This window comes from Pteronotus mesoamericanus, unplaced genomic scaffold (genome assembly GCF_021234165.1).
Source record: "Pteronotus mesoamericanus isolate MK-2021 breed Mesoamerican mustached bat unplaced genomic scaffold, CSHL_Meso_final scaffold_167, whole genome shotgun sequence".
Taxonomy (NCBI): Eukaryota; Metazoa; Chordata; class Mammalia; order Chiroptera; family Mormoopidae; genus Pteronotus; species Pteronotus mesoamericanus.
In genome coordinates, this window is record NW_026555308.1 from 15,119,010 (window position 1) to 15,138,167 (window position 19,158).

The window sequence follows — 19,158 nt, forward strand, 5'->3', positions numbered from 1 at the left end:
TATCAAGCATCTTCTGCTATCAAATTCACAGTTGTACAAAACTAAAAATCAATTACAAGAAGAAAACTAAAAAATGCACTAACGTGTGGAAGCTAAATAACATGTTACTAAACAATGAATGGGTTAACAAAAAGATCAAGGAAGAAAACAGAAGATACCTTGAAACAAATTTTAAAAAACCACAATGACCCTATGGGACACAACCAAAGCAACTGTAACAGGAAAATGTATAGCAATACAGACCTACTTCAAGAAACAATAATTCAGATAAACAATCAAACCTTAAATCTAATGTAACTTTAAAAAGCCCAAAGTGAGTATAAGGACAGAAATTATAAAGAACATAAATAAATGAAATAGAGTCTAAAAAATAGAAAACATCAATGAAATTAGAAGCTGGTTCTTTGAAAAGATAAACACGATTGATAAACCTTTGGCCAGACTAATCAAGTAAAAGAGAAAGCAGGCCAAAACAAAGAAAATCAGAAAAGAAAGAGAAGTGACAACTGATACCAGAGAAATACAAAGGATTATAAGGAAATCCTATGAACAATTATATGCCAATAAACTGGACAACCTGGAAGAAATGGATGAATTCATAGAAACATATAATCTTCCAGGGCTGAATCAGGAAGAAATAGAATATCTAAACAGACTGATGACTACTAATGAAATTGAATCAATAATCAAAAAAACTTCAAGCCATGGCCAGGTGGCTAAGCTAGTTCAAGCATCATCTCATACACCAAAATGTTACAGGTTTGATCCCCAGTCAGGGCACAAACCTAGATCATAGGTTCAATTCCTAGTCGGGGCAAATACAGAAGGCAAGTGATCCATGTTTCTCTCTTCTCTCTCCCTCTCTCTCTCTCTCTCTCCCCTCTCTCTCCCCCTTGCTCTTTCTCTAATGTCAATAAACATATCCTGGGGTGAGTATTTTTCTAAAAAACTTCCAATAAACAAAATTTCTTTATTTTTATTTTTAAACCTGATAGTTATTTTCTACAGGATTTGAAAGACAAATGTATAAAAGCAATTCTTTTTTGGTACACAAGATATAAATAAGCAATTTGTGACATAAGTAAACTAAAGTGGGAAGAGATCAGTATGGAATAATTTTGTGATTAAAGTTAAGTATCAATTCAAGTTACATTCTTAGTTTTTAAAGATATCTTATTTACTTACCAATGTAACCACAAATAAAATTTCTGTATAATATACACAAAAGAAATGAGAAGAAAATCAAAACATGTCTTTAAAAAAGTCAACTAAATGAGAAACAAAAAATATAAGATATACAGAAGATAAAAAGCAAAATGGCAAAATATACTCCTTTATCAGTAATTACTCTAAATGTAAGTGGCTTAGGTACCCCATCAAAATACATAGATTAGGTAGAACACAAAACAAGTTTCAATAAATTTAAGAAGAGTGAAGTCATATCAAGTATCTTCTCTGACCATAATGCTATACAACTAGAAAACAAACACAAGGAGAAACTGAAAAATACACAAAGAAATGGAAGCTAAATAGCATGTTATTAAACAATGAATGAGTTAACAATGAGATCAAGGAAGAAATCAAAAGATACCTTGAAACAAATAAATATGAGAATACACAACCCAAAATCTGTGGGATATAGAGAAAGCAATCCTAAAAAGGAAAGTCATAGCATTACAGGAATATCTTAAGAAATAAGAAAAATTTAAATAAACAGTCTAAATTTCCACTTAAAGGAACTTGAAAAAGAACAACAAAGACCAAAGTGAATAGAAGGGAGGAGATAATAAAGATCAGAGCAGAAATAAATGAAATAGAGTCCTAAAAAATAATACAAAAGATCAGTGAATCTAAGAGCTGATTCTTTGAAAAGATAAACAAGATTGAAAAACCTTTAACAAGACTCATCTAGAAAAAAAGAGAGAGGACTCAAATAAATAACATCAGAAATGAAATAGGAGAAGTAACAACTGACACCAAAAAGGATTGTAAGAAAATATTACAACCATATGCCAACAAATTGGACAACCTGAACAAAATGGAAAAATTCCTGAAAACATACAATATTCCAAAGCTATCTCATGAATAATCAGAAAATCTGAATAGATAGATTACACCTAGTGAAATTGAAGCAGTAATAAAAAACTCCCCCCGCCCTACAGAAAAACAGCCTTGGACCAGATGGCTTTACAGGTGAATTTTACCAAACATTCTGTGAAGAACTAACACCTTTCCTTCTCAAACTATTAAAAAAATATCAAGAGGAAGAAAGACTCCTAAGCTCTTTCCTTCTCAAACTATTAAAAAAATATCAAGAGGAAGAAAGACTCCTAAGCTCATTTTATGAGGCCAACATTATCCTGATTCCAAAACCAGAGAAAGACACTACAAAGAAAGAAAATTATAGGCCTATATCCCTGATTAACATAGATGCTAAAGTCCTCAGCAAAATATTAGCAAACCAAATACAGCAATACACCAAAAAGGGCATACACCATGAACAAGAGGGATATATTCAGGGGGTGCAAAGTTGGTACAATATTCACGAATCAATAAACATGATACACCACATAAATAAAATGAAGGATAAAAATCACATGATCATATCAATAGATGCAAAAGCAGCATTTAGTAAAATCTAGCACCCACTTATGATAAACACTCTTAGTGAAGTGGGAATAGAAGGAACATACTTCAGTGTAATAAAGGCTATATATGACAAACCCACTGCCAACATCATACTCATTGGACAAAAACTACAAGCATTCCCCTTGAGATTAGGAACAAGACAGGGATGTCCGTTTTCACTTCTCTTACTCAACATAGTACTCAAAGTCCTCGCCACAGCAATCAGACGAGAAGAAATAAAAGGCATCCAAATTGGAAAGGAAGAAGTAAAACTGTCTTTATTTGCAGATGACAGATACTCTATGTAGAGAACCCTAAAGATGCCACCAAAAACTACAAGAACTGATCAATGAATTCAGTAAGGAATAAATTTGCAGGGTACAAAATTAATATCCACAAATCAGTTGCATTTTATGTGCCAATAACCATCAGAAAGGGAAATTAAGAAAACAATCCCATTCTCAATGGCTACAAAAAGATAAAATACCTAGAAATAAATTTAACCAAGGATGTCAAAAACCTGTACTCAAAAAATTATAAGACATGAAGAAAGAAATGAAAGAACATACAAATAAATGGAAGCATATACCATGATCATGGATAGGATAATTAACATCATTAAAATGTCCATACTACCCAAAGCAACCTATAGATTCAACGCAATTCCTATCAAGATACTAAAGATGTATTTCACAGAACGAGAACAAATATTCCAAAAATGTATACAGAATCACAAAAGACCCCAAATATCAATAGCGATCTTGAGAAAGAAGAACAAAGTTGGAGGAATCACACTACCTAGTACCAAACTATACAATAAGGCCATATAATTCTAACAGCATGTTAGTGGTATAAAAACAAATACATAGGTCAATGGAACAGAACAGAGAGCCCAAAAATAAACCCATGCCTCTATAGTCAATTAATATTTAACAGAGCAGTAAAACACGTACAATGGACTAAGGATAATTTATTCAATAAGTAGAGTTGGGTAAATTGGACAGATACGTGCAGAAAAATGAAACTAGACCACCTTCTTGTGCCACACACAAGAATAAATTCAAAATGGATTAAAGACTTAAATGTTAGACTTAAAACTATAAAAGTCCTTGAAGAAACCATAGGCAGTAAAATCTCAGACATTGCTCATAACAATATTTTTTTCTGATATTCCTCAGGCAAGTGAAATAAAAGAAAAAAATAAACAAATGGGACTACACCAAACTAAAAACTTTTTGCACAGCAAAGGAAACCATCAACAAATTGAAAAGACATCCCACAGAATGGGAGAATATATTCACCGATAACTCTGATAAGGGGTTAATATCCAAAATTTATAGAGAGCTTATAAAACTCAACACCAAAAAAATAAACAATCCATTTAAAAAATGGGCAAAGGACTTCAACAGACACTTCTCCAAGGAGGACATACCCATCGCCAACCGACATATGAAAAGATGCTCAACATTGTTAATCATCAGAGAAGTACAAATTAAAACCACAATGACATATCATCTCACACCTGTCAGAATGGCTATCATCAATAAATCAAAAAACAACAAGCGCTGGTGAGGATGTGAATAAAGGGGAACACTTTTGTACTGTTGGTGGGAATGCAGATTATTGCAGCCAATATGGAAATACGTATGGAGTTATCTTAAAAAATTAAAAATGGAAGTGCCTTACAACCCAGCAATTCCACTTCTGGGAATTTATCTGAAGAAACCCGAAACACTAATCTGAAAGAATATAAGCACCCCTATGTTTATTGCAGCATTATCTACAACAGCCAAGATTTAGAAGCAGGCCAAGTTTCTTCAGCAGATGAGTAGATAAAACAGCTATGGTACATTTACTCAATGAAATACTACCTGGCCTTAAAAAAAGAAGAAAAATCTTCCCTTTGTGACATAATGGATGGACCTGGAGAACATTATGCTAAATGAAATAAGCCAGACAGAGAAAGACAAATGCCATATGATTTCACTCGTTTGTGGAATCTAATGAACAAACTAACAAGCAAAATAGAGACAGACTCATGGAGAACAGGCTGACGGCTCTGGGATGGAGGGGTTGGGATAGGAAGATGGAGCAAAAAAGAAAACTCATGGATTCAGACAACATTGTGGTGTATGCAGGTGGGAGGGGCAGGTGGAGGTAGAGGAGGGTACAGAAAGGAAGGGGGATAAATGGTAATGAAAAAATACAATATTGAAAAAAATACAGATTGGTAAATGGATTAAAGCAGTAATAATAATCTAGTAAAATACTATCTTCAGGAGATTCACTTTATACAGGCACACCTCAAAGTATTATATGGTTGGTTTCAGACAACTGTAATAACATAAATATCCCAATAAAATATGTCACAATTTCTTTTGGTTTCCCAACAAAACAAAAATTCTGGACAAGATGACCACAACGTGAATTTTACCAAAATTTCAAGAAGAATTAATACTGATCCTTCTCAAACTACTCCAAGAAAATGAAGAGAAAAGAAAGCTCCCAAACTCAGTTAAAGATGCCAGCATTACCCTGATACCAAACACCAGAAAAATCTATTACAAAATATTAGCAAACCGAATTCAGCAATACATTGTATGGATCATACCTCATGATCAAATAGAATTTATTGCTGTGATGCAAGGTTGGTTCTATGCCCACAAATCAATTAATGTGATACGTCACACAAAAAAAATGAATAATGAAAATCATATGATAATGTCAATAGACGCAGAAAAAGCATTTGAGAAAACCCAACACCCATTTATGATAAAAACTATCAGCAAAATAGAAGTAGAGGGGACATACCTCAACATATTAAAGGCCATATAAGATGAACTGACAGCTAACATCAACTCAATGGTAGAAAGATGAAAGCTTTTTCTTTAAGTTGGGAACAGGACAAGGAAATTACTTTCACTGGTTCTATTTAACATAATATTGGAAGTTCTAGCCAGAGCAATCAGACAAGGAAAGAAAGAAAAGGCATTCCAGAAGGAAAAGAAACAAGTAAAACAGTCATTATTTGCAGATGACACGATACTATATAAAGAAAACCCTAAAGATTCCACAAAAAAAAAAAACTATTAGGACTAATAAATAAATTCAGTAAATTAGCAGGGTACAAAATTAATGTTCAGAAATAAATTTCATTCTTATATACCAAAAATCAAATATCAGAGAGAGAAATTAAGAAAATAACCCCATTTAGTTGTATCAAAGCATAAAATACCTAAGAATAAATTTAATCAAGGAGGTAAAAGACTTGTACTCAGACAAGTGTAATACATGGAAGAAAGATAATGAAGAAGATAAAAGTAAACAAAAGCATATACTGTGCTCATGGGTAGGAAAAACTTACGTCATTAAATGTCCCTACTACGCAAAGTAGTATCAATCTACACATGTGCATCCAATGCAATCCTTATCCAAATACCATTGACATTTTTCACAAAACTAGAACAAATAATCCTAAAATTTATATGGAACCACAAAACACCCTGAATAGCCAAAGCAATCTTGAGAAAGAAGAACAAAGTTGGACGTGTAATACCTGATATCAACCTATACTGCAAGGCTATAGTAATCGAAACACCATGGTACTGGCAAAAAACCCCAAAAAAACAAAAAACAAAAAACAGACAGGTAGATCAATGGAAAAGAATAGAGAGCTCAGAAATAAACCCATGCCTATATGGGCAGTTAGTCTATGACAAGGAGGCAAGAATATAAAATAGGGTAAAGACAGTTTCTTCAATAAATGTGTTGGGGAAATTGGACAGGTATGTTCAAAAAATAAAATTAGGCAAAAATAAACAAAATGAATTAAACAGTTAAATACGAGACCTGATACGATAAAACTCCTGGAAGAAAACATAAGCAGTAAACTCTTTGATATCACTCTTAGTGATTTTGATGTCTTCTTTTACAAAGGAATCAAAAGAAAAATTAAACAAATGGGAGTACACCAAACTAAAAAGTTTTTGCATAGCAAAGGAAACCATCAACAAAACAAAAAGACAGCCTACTAATGGGAGAAGACATTCACCAGTGATATACCCAATACGGGTTTACTATCCAAAATATATCAGGAATTCATACAACACTACCAAAAATCTAAACAATCTCATTAAAACTGGACAGATGACCCGAATAGGCATTTCACCAAAGAGGGTGTACAGATGGCCAATGGACATAGGAAAATTATCAGGGAAGTACAAATTAAAACCACAATGGCATATCACCAGACACCTGTCAGGAGGGTTATCATAAGCAAATCAACAAACAACAAGTGTTGGCAAGGATATGGAGAAAAAGGAACCTTGTGTATTTCAGGGAGGGGGCAGGGGTTACAAATAGGTGCAGCCACTATGGAAAACATTATGGAGGTTCCTCAAAAAACTAAAAATAGAACTACCTTGTCATCTGGCAATTCCACTTCTGGGTAGTTATCCAAAGAAATAAGAAACACTAATTTGATAAGATTTATGCACCCCCATTTTCACTGAAGCATTACTTATAATAACCAGGATATGGAAGCAACCTAAGTGCCCATCAACAGACAACTGGATAAGAAGATGTGGTATATATATATAATGGAATATTATTTGGCTATAAAATATAGTGAAATCTTACTATTTGCAACAACATGGATGGACCTAGAGAGTACCATACTGAATAAAATGTCAGATACAGAAAGACAAATACCATATAATTTCACTTTTATGTCAAATCTAAAGACAAATAAACAAAACAAACAGACTCATAGACAAAGAACAAAGTGATGGTTGGCAGATGGGAGTGGGCTTGGGGACTGTGAGAAAAGACGAAGGTATTAAGGAGTACAAACTGATAGTTACAAAATAGTCATAAGGATGTAAAGTACAGCATAGGGGATACAGTCAATAATATTGTCATAACTAAGCATGGTACCAGGTGGGTACCAGGTGGGATATCATTTCACAAGTTATGTAAATGTCTAACCATTAAGCTGTACACCTATAACTAATATAAAATAAAATTAAATGTCAACTATGACAAATAAAAAAATAAAATGTAATTTTTCAATATTCACTTTAAAAAAGAATATGTGATATACTTATATGATGAAATTTACTCTGCAACATAAAAAATAAAATTTCATCATTTGCAACAGCATGGATGAAGCTATAGTGAGTGTGTTGTGCTATGTAAAATGTCAGACAGAGGAAGACAAATACCATATAATTTTGCTTAAAATTGGAATCTGAAAAACAAACAGAACAGACCCACGAATACGGAGAACAAGCTGATGCTTGCCAAAAGGGATGGGCACTGACCGGGTAGCTCACCTGATTAGAGGGCTCTTTGCCCAGCTTCAATTCCTGCCACGCTACCCTTGCCCTGTATCTAAGACTCCTTTAAACCGTCAGTGCCCTCCCTAAATCACATGTCCCTCTCCTCTCAAGCTCTGGTCCCCTGGCCAGGAGCTGTGTTATTAATCAAGTCTACTCTCTCTGCAAAATCTGACGATCCTTTCTCAAGGCTCTCATTACTCCTGCTTGTTTTATAATTGTCATTTTATTCACCTCTCCCTACTAGACTGTGGGCGTTTTAAGAGTGGGGAGCCTCCTCTGATTCATTTTTTGTCCCCAGTGTCTAGCACAGAGTCTTAGTGTAAGTTTTCCATAAAGGTTTGCTAAGAAAGAAATGGGTGTCGGACAGACTAACGTATGGATAAATAATTTTCCCAGCCTTCCCTCAACACCTGCTAAAATGTTTCAGTGATCAAAGACAACTGATCACACCCATATTTTGGTCCTTAATATGGCTGTCCTAGTAGCCTATTGTTTTCAGTTCCTATTTGCAGTTCCTGAACAAAAGCCTAATACAGTCCGAGATTTCCCTCTATCTATGGAGAAGGTAGCATCAAGCATCCTGCTCATGGCCCATCTAACTCCTTCATAATTGACGTATATATGTACCCACACCAGACTTCTTCCCATCTCCCAGATACTGAGAAATAACACCTAACATCACTATAAACTACGGAAGTGTGTCTTAAACGCCGCTCTGGGTAAAAATATTTAAGTCCAAGCATTTGTCTCAGCATTTAGCTGCGTCCGATGTTTCAGTATTTGATGAATTAAGGAAGTTCCTTTGATTTGGAAGGCCTTGTTCAGTGCCGGGGGGCTCAACGAAAGTAGAGTAACGCAAATAGCACAGAAAAGCCAACGGCCAGAAAACCTCCCGTGCACTGCACGTGTTTCTCAGTCCGCGGCTCCCTTTAGGGAGGAGTGAGCGGAGTCACGCCTTTAACTCCGCCCGGAACTGATGGGACTATGGCCAATGAGAGGGGCCCTCCGGGGCGGAGCGACTGCGAGCGGCGTGACGCAACCAGACTGCGACCGGCTCTTGTTCGCTAGGATTTCGCAGTCTGGAGGTGAGTGTGGGTTGCACGCTTCTTTTGGAGCGGGAGGATTCGAGGGTCCGGGCTGCTTCCCAGTGAAAGTCCTCGGGACGACTCGAGTCGCTTAACCTCCGGGTTGTCAACCGGAGCGGAGGGCTCAATCACCCCCGACCTTCCCCAGACCAATGGGGTTTACTCAGTATTAACTAACTGACCTCGAAAGGAACCCTAAGTCAAGGTCTCCTTTGTTGTGAGGACACCGCTGCTGGTCCAAGGCCGTGCGCGCCGCGAGTAGCCAGCAGGATGGAAAAGAATAAGGAACACCAATAAAAACCAGCGTTTATTTGCGTTATTAAGCGCCTCAGAACACTTCTGTGAATAGGCCCTGTTGAAGTTCCCATTTTGCAGAGGGGGAAGCAGGCTTAGAGGGGTTAAATTTACAGCTTTGTAAACTGTAAAAATGGGAGTTCGGGTAGTTAAGGAAATAGGGAATCGTGTAAGCATCTCTAAAGTGGTGATTCCAGAAAGCCAACAAAAGCTGTTTCTAAACTTGGGCAGTTCTAGTGACAAAATTCATTTAGCGAGTCATAACCACCAGAATATTAAACTATGAAATTTGTTTTTCAGGTGACCAAAGCCACCTGAAATGTCAGTACCGCGTTCATCTGTCCATGCGAAATGGATCGTGGGGAAAGTGATTGGGACAGCAATGCAAAAAACTGCTAAAGTGAGAGTAACCAGGCTTGTTCTGGATCCCTATTTACTAAAGGTGGGAAATATCCCTGTTTTCGGTTGGCATTGATAAATCACCAACACGTTCTGGGTTCTGAGCCGAAAAGCACTTCTCTATCAGTAAAAATGCCTTGAGCATCTACTGCGAACTAGGTATTGGGCTGGTTCTTCGGTGTAACAGAATGAATTATTCAGGGTTTGTACTCACATTCTAGGGCTCATTTCAGTTCAGTCTGGTCAGTGCTGTAGTCCTTCTATGTGCAATGGATTATGGCAGCAGAGAGCAGAACACCTCATTCCTCCTTCCCAAGTTGTCGAAGGAGCATATCCTCATTAGGAGACGTTTGAGCTGTATCTCAAAAAGGATTTTATCCAGATGACCAGGTTGGGGAAGTCATTCTGGCCATGATGAGCAGTTTTTGGAAGTTCTTTAGCTGTGAAGGGGTATGACGTTGAACAGCAGGTATTTTGGCAAGGGTGAGCCCAGAGTTTGGCACTAAGTGGTCACTGCTGAATGATGGCAAGAATAATCAGAATGAGACCATGAAGGGCCTTTTATGTTGTACTTTGGATTTCATCCTATAAGCAAAGGAAAGACAGACTTAGAGATGGGCCGGGATGAGGACTGGAGGTGAGGAAATGGGTAAGAAGGCTATTGCGAAAGCCTAGGGTGGAAATGATGAGGACCTAAACAATCCTTGGAGCAATGGGGATGTAATGGGAAAAGTAGATTTCAAAAAGAACAGTCCTTGATAGATGTGTAAGGTGGGAGGGAGAAGTGCCAAGGATGCTTTTGCTTTCAAGGTTGGGCATACAGGTTGGTAGAAGCGCCAGTTATCTAGGATCAAAAATACAGGAGTAAGCTGAGAAGTGATGGCATGATAATTGACCTTAAAATCAGACTTTAGTTTCAATACTGACTCTGTTGTTTACGAGCTGTGCACAATGCTTAACCTCCTTGAGGCTGTTAATTTCAAATGTAAGTGGGAATGCCTGCTGTGGTGGGGTTGTCTTGAACAGATGATTCTAGTTATTTGTGGCTTGTTTCCTACTTTGAGCCAGGTATGGAGTAAGTGCTTTGTGTACATTGTAACCTTTAATTCTCTTGGCACCTTTAGAGATGTAAGTATTAGAGCCTCATTTTATGGTGGGGGGCGGGGAACTGATCTTGGAGTTAAGTGATTTGTCCTAAATCACACAGAGCTAGTTGGTGACAATAGTATGTTTATGGGCTGGAGAGAAGGTGCCACTGGAAGGAAGAATGTAAATAGTGTAGAGAAGGATGGTGACTGATAGAACAAGGCTACTTAAGGGGGAAAAAATACAATAAAGATTAAATTAAAAAAGTAAAAGAGAACAAGGCTTCTGAAGGTAATACTTCTGGAGAGCTTGGGGACAGGATCATCTCTGGAGAAGTCATTGCTGTTTTCCGAAAGTAACAGGTAATTTTTGTATTGGAAGCTTTCTTAAGTGTGTTACCTGTTTTTCTCCCAAGTCCCAGCTTGCTTTCTGTGAATTATTTTTTCATATTCTGTACTGCATTGCTAGAAAACAGGAACTGCTGATTTGTTCCTCCTTCTCTCAACAGTATTTTAATAAACGAAAAACCTACTTTGCTCACGATGCTCTTCAACAGTGCACAGTTGGGGATATTGTGCTACTCAAAGCTTTACCTGTTCCACGAACGAAACATGTGAAACATGAGCTGGCTGAGATCATTTTCAAGGTTGGACAAGTCATAGATCCAGTTACCGGAAAACCCTGTGCAGGAACTACCTACCTGGAGAATCCAGTTAGTTTGGAAACCACCCATCTAACCAAAAATCTGGAAGAACTCAGTATCTCTTCAAAACAGTGAAGGAGTATTAGAAAAATGAGCCAAAGGGAAAGATTTATAAGTGTGCTCTCTGGAAAAAGAAATTTAAGTTTCATCACAAACTGATCAGTTTCTCTTCTGATGTTTATGAAATAGCTAAGAGTAAATGAATAAAGTATTTGTTACAATTTTCCAAAAAGGTTAATGGCCATGTTTTAAATTTCTTGTTCAGTGAACATACTTTCTTGTTATACTAAATGTGCCTAGTAATCTGCTGCATTATTTTTTCAGCTTACTGTTTTACGTGTTTTTCTTTTCATTCAAAGGAATCTTGAATTTATTTTGGGAGCAGAAGCCCTCTTGATATTATAAACAGATAAGATCACATTGAGTGAATGTTTTTGATGGCGTATATTCAAAATTAATTTAATTTTTTTCTCTTATTTAATCGGTTCCAGACAGAAATAACCAACATGCTTGGGGGTCAGAATCTATCTGGGTAAAGTTTTCATTAGTAAGAATGTTGACATGTAGAAAATAAAACTTTAAAAATCTGTTACTTTTTTAAATTCTGTATCCTATGCTACATTAAATAGGAATAAGTTCTTGAAATCTGATACATTGATGAAGTTGTAGAACTTCTCACATGCATGTTAGAATTGGAGAGTTTCAGAGTTTTGTTGCTGTACATTAGTTTTGATTATTTAAATTTTGACCTGAAGAAACATTGAGCAATATAGTATAGTTTTCTAGCTCTTAGAAAGAGATTTGGAGCATAGTTCAACCTCAACTAATATGTATATTATACATTCCCACGGTTTTAACAATGACCATGGGCACTGCCCACCCTCTCAGGGCTCGTACACAGGTGCCTTCATGGCAAACAAAAGAAGTACATGGGTGGGGAGAAATCAGAGTAACTCCCCAGACGAGATGAGATGAGGCTTGAACTGAATCTTAAGAGTTTCCAGGCTAGTAGGTGAGCGATGTGGAAAGGACATTCCAGGCAGGGGGAACAATATAAAGTCCTTAAAGTATGAGAGAAAGGAGCATAACCAAGGGCTTCTGGAAGCAGGTGAGAATTGCTGGAACATTTTGAACAAGGGTAGAAATCAGGTAGAGATAGTAAATACGCTCTAAGTGAAGGTGGGTTATTTAACATTTTTTAAAAGAGTGATGTAATTAGGTTCACATTTCAATAAAAGTAATAGCATCAGTGTAGAGAATAGACTGGGAGGGGAAAGATTAGAGGTAGGGAGGCTGACCTCTTCAAAGACTGGTCCTAAGACATAAACTGAGTTGGACAATGAAGATAAAAGAGATTGTATAGATTATGTTCCAAAGTAGAACTCTCAGGTCTTGGGTGGCGGGGGAGGCCTATGAATAAAAGGGAAGCATTAAGACTTAAGACTAAGCATTAGGTCTCTGCAGGTGGGGCTATGTGGTACCAGTTATCCTGGAAGGGACAGGTCACCTGTGCAAGCCATCTTTAAATGCTCGAATATTTTAAATGTTCACCTATACTCTTATCATTTTTATCCTTTAAGATTTTTTTTTAAATTGTGGTGCAAAAATTATGCTTCAGGAAGATGCCTCAAAATTATTCTATGGTGTTGAGTAACCCAAGTCACACATCTGTGAAATAACCCTCAGTAAAAAGCGTTGAGTTAATGGAAATTCAAAGCAAAAGGATAGTGGAGGGAAAAAATGCAGAGTGAGTGGCCTAATACTAAACACAAAAGCAAGATCAGCAAAGAAATGTCTACCAACTTTACATTTCAGGAAAATAGATTTGAAAGTATCTCCTGAAAGAGAGCTGAGATACGGGGGGAATGTGTGAGAAGTCACAGGGCATATTGATACTGCCTTGAAGAGGCCCTGCCTCCTGCTGTGCAGGACTGGGACTTTGTCAGTTCTGTCCTGGGGATAGCTCACTTCAGCCTTCCATGTGACTCTTCAGCCTGTACAGCCTCACTGAGCTTAACCCAGCTGAGGTCAGGAACTCTCAGCCTTACAGCCTCTAGCCTCCTGTCCATGTGTCCGTGGCTTTCTTTCCTGGCCTTCAAGAGACAGATGCTTCTACCTAAATACATTGTCTGGGGCAAATCCTTGTTGCCACTCCTCCACCCACAGGACCTATTTCTGTCCTCCGTGGTGGCTCCTTACCATATTATGGTGTTCAAACATTGCCCCAGTCAGAAAACTTCACCCCTTGAGCCCCAGTACCTCCAAGATGACCAGCTTCAGAAAACCCCTCCCTACCCCTCCTACAGAGATCTACCTCGATGTTACTGGGGAGACCCAAATTAGGGGGCTCCCCCTCATTGGTTCTTGTCTAACTCGTGAGAGATGAATTCAGGCAAGAGACAACACATATAGTGGAAATGAGAGAGTAATTTATGAAGTACATGTGACCACAAAGCTGCAAGCAGGCAACCAGCCAGCTTCTAAATTCCCCCTCCTCCTCCCTTCTCTGGACTTTGAGATGAATTTACAGTTTCAAAGGATTTCTTTCCTAAATAGCAGGAATAATACAGAATTTCAACTCCCTCCTGCACTATCATGGTTTCTCTTGTGATATTCAGAACACCTGGCAATCAATCTGGCTGGGCTCAGGGCTGCTGAATTAATGAGTGAGACATGTCTCCCTTCCCCTCCCCATATTGGTTTGCTTTCTATTCTGCCTACCATGAATACAAAGACCTCCCAGCTACCTGGTCCTGGGGCATTTCCCCCTTGGCCTCCACAGATTCCCACTGGCCTTGAAATGCTCCCTTTAATGGGTGGGGCCTCTGCTTCCTGTTTCTCCCCTTCTCTCACTGTCTAGCTCCCTTTCTGCCCATCTTTGTTGCAGTTTTCATGGTTACATTTGTGGCTCTTTTATCTTACTGCAGGTGCACTTTCCCCAAACAGTGCCATCCTGTCCCACGCGTTTGTTTAAGTTGTTTCTTTTGCTGATTGGAAATGACCTCCCCGTCAACTTCTCTTCTGCTGAACTGCATTGTTGTGTCAGCTCCTGGGTGCATCTATGCTTCACAGCCACTGCTGGTTAAAAGCTCTCCCGTCCGTGCCCCCTTCCCACCTTGTGAACCTCTCCTTTCCACACTTTTCACACTTGATCCAGTCATTTCACATCCTGCCCCACTAGACTGGGTTGGCTTGAGGGCAAGGATGTAGCTAGAGGCTGCCCACCGCTGCTGAAATAAACAGGAACAGCATAGTTTTGAACCTAAGAGAACTTGAATATGTTTCCATCCAGAATTCTTTCTTAAAAATTTTTATGAGTGTAAAAACATGCCCTGGAACAATGCATTTTATTAAAGCTGTATGTATGTGTTTTTTTGTTTGTTTATTTATGTTGAAAAGACAATACAGACATACGGGTACAAAATTTAAAAGGTATTTGGGGAGAAGCCCTCCCCCCAGCTTTGTCCCCCAGGCCCTGGAGACCCCTAGCAACATTGTTACTTTTTTCTTTCAAGCCTTGCCTGTGTTCCTTCTGGCACACCATGTTCTGGGCACCAGCTCCTTTCGCAGCCCGGTACTAATTCTTTTCTGGCTCCCTCTGGCGGCAGTGCCCCCTCGCTGCAGCGGCCCCGCGCCCTGCCCGGCCCCGCCCCGGCCTTGGGGAGCCTAGCCGAGGGAGGGGTCTCGTAGGCGGCGGCGTCAGCGGTGGCCCTGACTGTGGGAGCCCAGGCGCCGAAGCAACATGGCGGTGCAAGTGCTGCACGCCCGCGGAGCGGCCTCTGCCGGTGGCCTCCTACGGCGTGCGGCCCCCTGCAGCCTCCTGCCCGGGCTCCGGTGAGCAGCGCCGCCCTTTCAGGGAGGGGCCGCCACGGGGCAGAGGGCGCGGGGTCCCTGGCGCGGATCTCCGCCCCGGTCTGGCCGCGCTCCCACGGGGCAGGGCGGCCGGGGCTGCGGGGCGCCGAGGGCCGAGGCCGCGGTCAGCGGGGCCGGGGTGGGCGGACGCCTGGGCAGGGTCCGAGCTCTTTCCCGTCAGGCTCAAGGTCACGGCGGGGACGGCGTTCGGCGCCGAGGCCAGGTATGCCTGCTGGCCTGCCGGGCCTGCGGGACCTTCACCCGGCGCGACCTGGAGCCGTGGCCGAGCGGTGTGCGCGCGACTGAGGCCTCAGGCCCCGCAGTCGGCCTGTCGGGCGTCCCGAGAATGCTCCTTGCCCGCGCAGAAAGCCTCAGTGTCTGCGCCTGCAATTATCAGTAGAGGTACTACTACTTAAGTCTTAGGTGGTTGTGAGGGAGAAAATAACGCATCGTCCCAGGTGAGCCTTCATTGAAGGAGAGTGAGTAAGGAGGTCTCAGTACTAGGAGCAATCTTTAACTTGAATTTCAAAGTAAGTAGTGGAATCAGAAAGTATTTACAGTTATCAGCAATAGGTAGGATTGGGTTCATGTTTTAAGTTTTCTTCTAACTTCGGATTATGTTCGGTTTTTTGAATCCATCACTTCGACATATTCCTGTCCATTTTCCACATTCAAAAAAACCAAAACCCCAAAGCCCATACTATTGTAACTTGCACGTGGGTTTGCTTTCTCATTTTCTTTACGTTGGGTAATTTAAGTCTTTTTGCTTGTTTTTAGTTAAATAATGAGCCTCTAGAAAATACAGTTGGCACCTAAAAAATGAAAAAGCAAAGAAACTACTTGTTTGTTAAACTCCTACTATGGGCTGGGAAGCTTTATATAAGACTTATTTAAATCCTGGTCGCAATCTTAAGTAATAGGATCTGCATTTTAGAGATGAGACGGAACTTCAAAAGTATGGGATGCATAGCTAGACAAGGTATTTTCTAGCCTGAGCCCAAGTTTGTCAGGCTTCAGGCCCACCACCCCTCCTAGGACAGAGGTTCAACTTGTATCTCCGAATTCAATGTTTATGTTTCCACGTTGATTAACAAATCAACATCCTTTTATTTTTATCTGTTATTGAGCATCTCCTGTGTGTCATCATACTTTTCTCACACAGGTGATATGAGCCCATGAAATTCATATTTTCTTTTTTCAGCTGAGACTGAAGGTGTTCACTCAACATGTTAACCTGCAGTGCCCAAGGTCACAAAGCTAGGAAACTAGAGAACTGGGCCTGGAGATGCCCAGTACCTTCACTTCCTGCTGGGGCCACATGCCCTTGACCCTGGACGTAGACCTTATCTCTCTCCAGCCTGTTGGCTCTTTGATTGCTCACGCAGATCCTCTGTACCTTTTGACTACTCCTTCCTGGGGTCTAGTCTGCCTTAACTGTAGGTGTTCTTTAGGACTCAGTCTAAACCCAGTTGATTATCTGAATCTATCAAATTTTGAATATACGATACCTCTGAAGCTCTGTGGAGCTGAGTGTAAATAGCCTTACTCACTATCCTCAGGAAGTCATTGCCAAAGTAAAAACCCATATAGACATAGAGATTGAGGCAGGTGCTGTGAGAGATCAGGGAACCTACCACGTGGGATCATGGAAGGCCTCTCCAAGAAGATGACATTAAGCTGAGACTGGAAGGGTCAGTGCACGTGAGAGTCCTGAGTGAGATGGAGTCACACATGCTGGAAAACCCCAGAAAAGTCTAGGAGGCTGGCAGCACAGGTGTGAAGGGAAGATTGGCTAGAGGACAGGTGACAAGCAGCAGGGCCAGATAATTCCAGGCCTTGGAAGTTGTCTTAAGAGAGTTTGGACTTCATTCTGGGAGCTGTGGAAAAAACATTTGAAGGTATAAATTCTAGTGTGTCATGATCTGATCCTCAGTTTTAAAAGATCAGTCTGACTTTAGAAAGGGGACAGAATCAAGGGTGATGGCCAACTGGGTGGATGCTCATGCCATTTACTGAGAGTAATTTTTTCTGTAGGTATACGAGTGCCCACCATATGCTGGGTGATCCTGGAAATAGAGAAGAAGGCACACAAAATCCTCGCCATATTGATAGTAATGTAGAGAAGGAACAACAGGTGTGGGCTGAGGAGGCGTTTTGGACCTGGCAAGGTTCAAGATGGCTGTGAGCTACTCAGATGGAAAGGCCAGGGAGACACCTGGCCTACTTAACCCAAATAACTCTACAAAAGAGATGTCTGGGCTACAGGAAGCCTTTGGGAGTTGTCAGCATAGAGTAATGCTAAATGTGGATAGATATGTGGGCTTCAGTATACTGTTTTGTATTTGAAAGTTTTCATAATGAAACTTTTTTAAACCATAGGAATCAATGAGATTGCTTGAGAGATTGTGGATAAAAGAAGGGGCGGAGAAACAGATCCTGGAATGTGTCAACATTTACAGGCTGGATATAGGAAGAAGAGGCTGGCAAGGGAGACAGAGCGGGGCAGCCAGTGAGGTCATTGATATGTGACATTGCCCAGGGGGAGGTATTTCAAGGAGGAATGGTCACCTATGCCAGAAGCTGCTAAAAGGTTAAGATGACAGAAAGAAACTGCATTTGCCAACCAGGGGTATTACGGGTGACCTTGCAGGAGTGATTGCAAAGGGAAAGGAGGAAGTCTTCCTGGGACACTTACTTCTCAGCACTTCTTACTTAGCTCTGCTCAGTGCCAGGCCCAGAGTTCCAGCTACTTAGAGCATATTGCATTAGTGCCCCACAGGTGCTTGAGATGCTTATATATGCAGAATTGAACTCATCTTCCTCCTACAGAGCCAGCTTGGCTTCTCCAGCATTTTCTCTTCCCCAATAAAGGAACATCTTCCATTTAGTGGCTCAGGCCAGAAACCATTCTCCAAGCCCACCTCCTCCTGCTCCCTCCCATTACCTCCAGCGCATCTTCATGCTGCCTTCTGTACTGCCACTCTCCTAGCTCAGCTCTCACCAACATGCCCCCTGCCTTATTGCTGCAGTCCATCTGCCATACCACCCAGACTGCTTCTTATACCTAGAATTCGTTTTGAAACCTTGCTAGCATTGCACCACGTACAGGGTAGCATTCAGCTGATGGACATGCATGGTGCACGAGAGCCTAACCACCTCGCCCCCTTGCCCTCTCAGTTGCCATACACTGATACCCTGTTCTGCGTTACTGAACTCTTTGCTGTTCCAGACATACGCCATATAGTTCCATGACTCCATGCCCCTGTACATGTTGTTCTTTTTGGAATTATCACCTGTCTTGTCCTCCAAGACAGAGCCAGAATGTCTCCACTTGGAGTCCCTCTCGCTTCTCACAGGCCAAGCTAATGTTTCATTCCCTTGAGCTCTGTGTGTGTGTGTCTGAAGTCTACAGTATCCGTGATCACTGTGGCTGTTTACTGATCAGTTTTTCCCATGAGTCTGAACAGGCTAGGCATCTGTTTCATCTTTATTCACAGAACCTGGCACGTAATGCTTATTCTATTTAAAGTCTAGTGCTCCCATCCAAGTACTATCCAGGCCCAGCCTTGCTTAGCTTCTGAGATCAGACAAGATTGGGTGGGTTCAGGGTGCTATGGCTGTAGACCGCTGTAGAATGTGCTGCTCCCTACTCTACTCTCGGTAAAGTTCTGCACAACATATGTGATATTATAAATACAACTGTTTGTGATGTTTGTCACTGTCATTAACCCCAGCCGAACCCGTATCTTATCACCCTGGCAGCTGTTGGCAT

The 19,158-nt window shown here is 40.4% G+C and overlaps 2 protein-coding genes across 3 annotated transcripts in view; both read left to right on the forward strand.

The window, feature by feature from the left end:
* Window positions 1–8,997: 8,997 nt before the first annotated feature.
* MRPS17 (mitochondrial ribosomal protein S17) lies at window positions 8,998–11,766 on the forward strand. Its single transcript, XM_054589659.1, has 3 exons — window positions 8,998–9,052; window positions 9,647–9,788; window positions 11,340–11,766. Exons 2-3 carry the CDS (start codon window positions 9,666–9,668, stop codon window positions 11,607–11,609), a joined length of 393 nt encoding a protein of 130 aa, XP_054445634.1. The 5' UTR covers window positions 8,998–9,052; window positions 9,647–9,665; the 3' UTR covers window positions 11,610–11,766.
* A 3,408-nt stretch (window positions 11,767–15,174) lies between these two features.
* NIPSNAP2 (nipsnap homolog 2) overlaps window positions 15,175–19,158 on the forward strand; it is a 32,539-nt gene continuing 28,555 nt past the window's right edge. For both annotated transcript variants that reach the window (XM_054589653.1, XM_054589654.1), the window contains exon 1: window positions 15,175–15,368. In XM_054589653.1, coding sequence (XP_054445628.1) covers window positions 15,277–15,368 — 92 coding nt within the window. In that variant the 5' untranslated portion in view covers window positions 15,175–15,276. The remainder of the gene's footprint in view (window positions 15,369–19,158) is intronic.

What these genes read in the sequence shown, in the direction of transcription:
- MRPS17 (XM_054589659.1), top strand. Translation starts at nt 9,666, where the DNA reads ATGTCAGTACCGCGTTCATCTGTCCATGCGAAATGGATCGTGGGGAAA. An exon ending in TGGATCCCTATTTACTAAAG is followed by an intron (nt 9,789 to 11,339) that starts GTGGGAAATATC and finishes TTCTCTCAACAG; the next exon opens with TATTTTAATAAACGAAAAAC.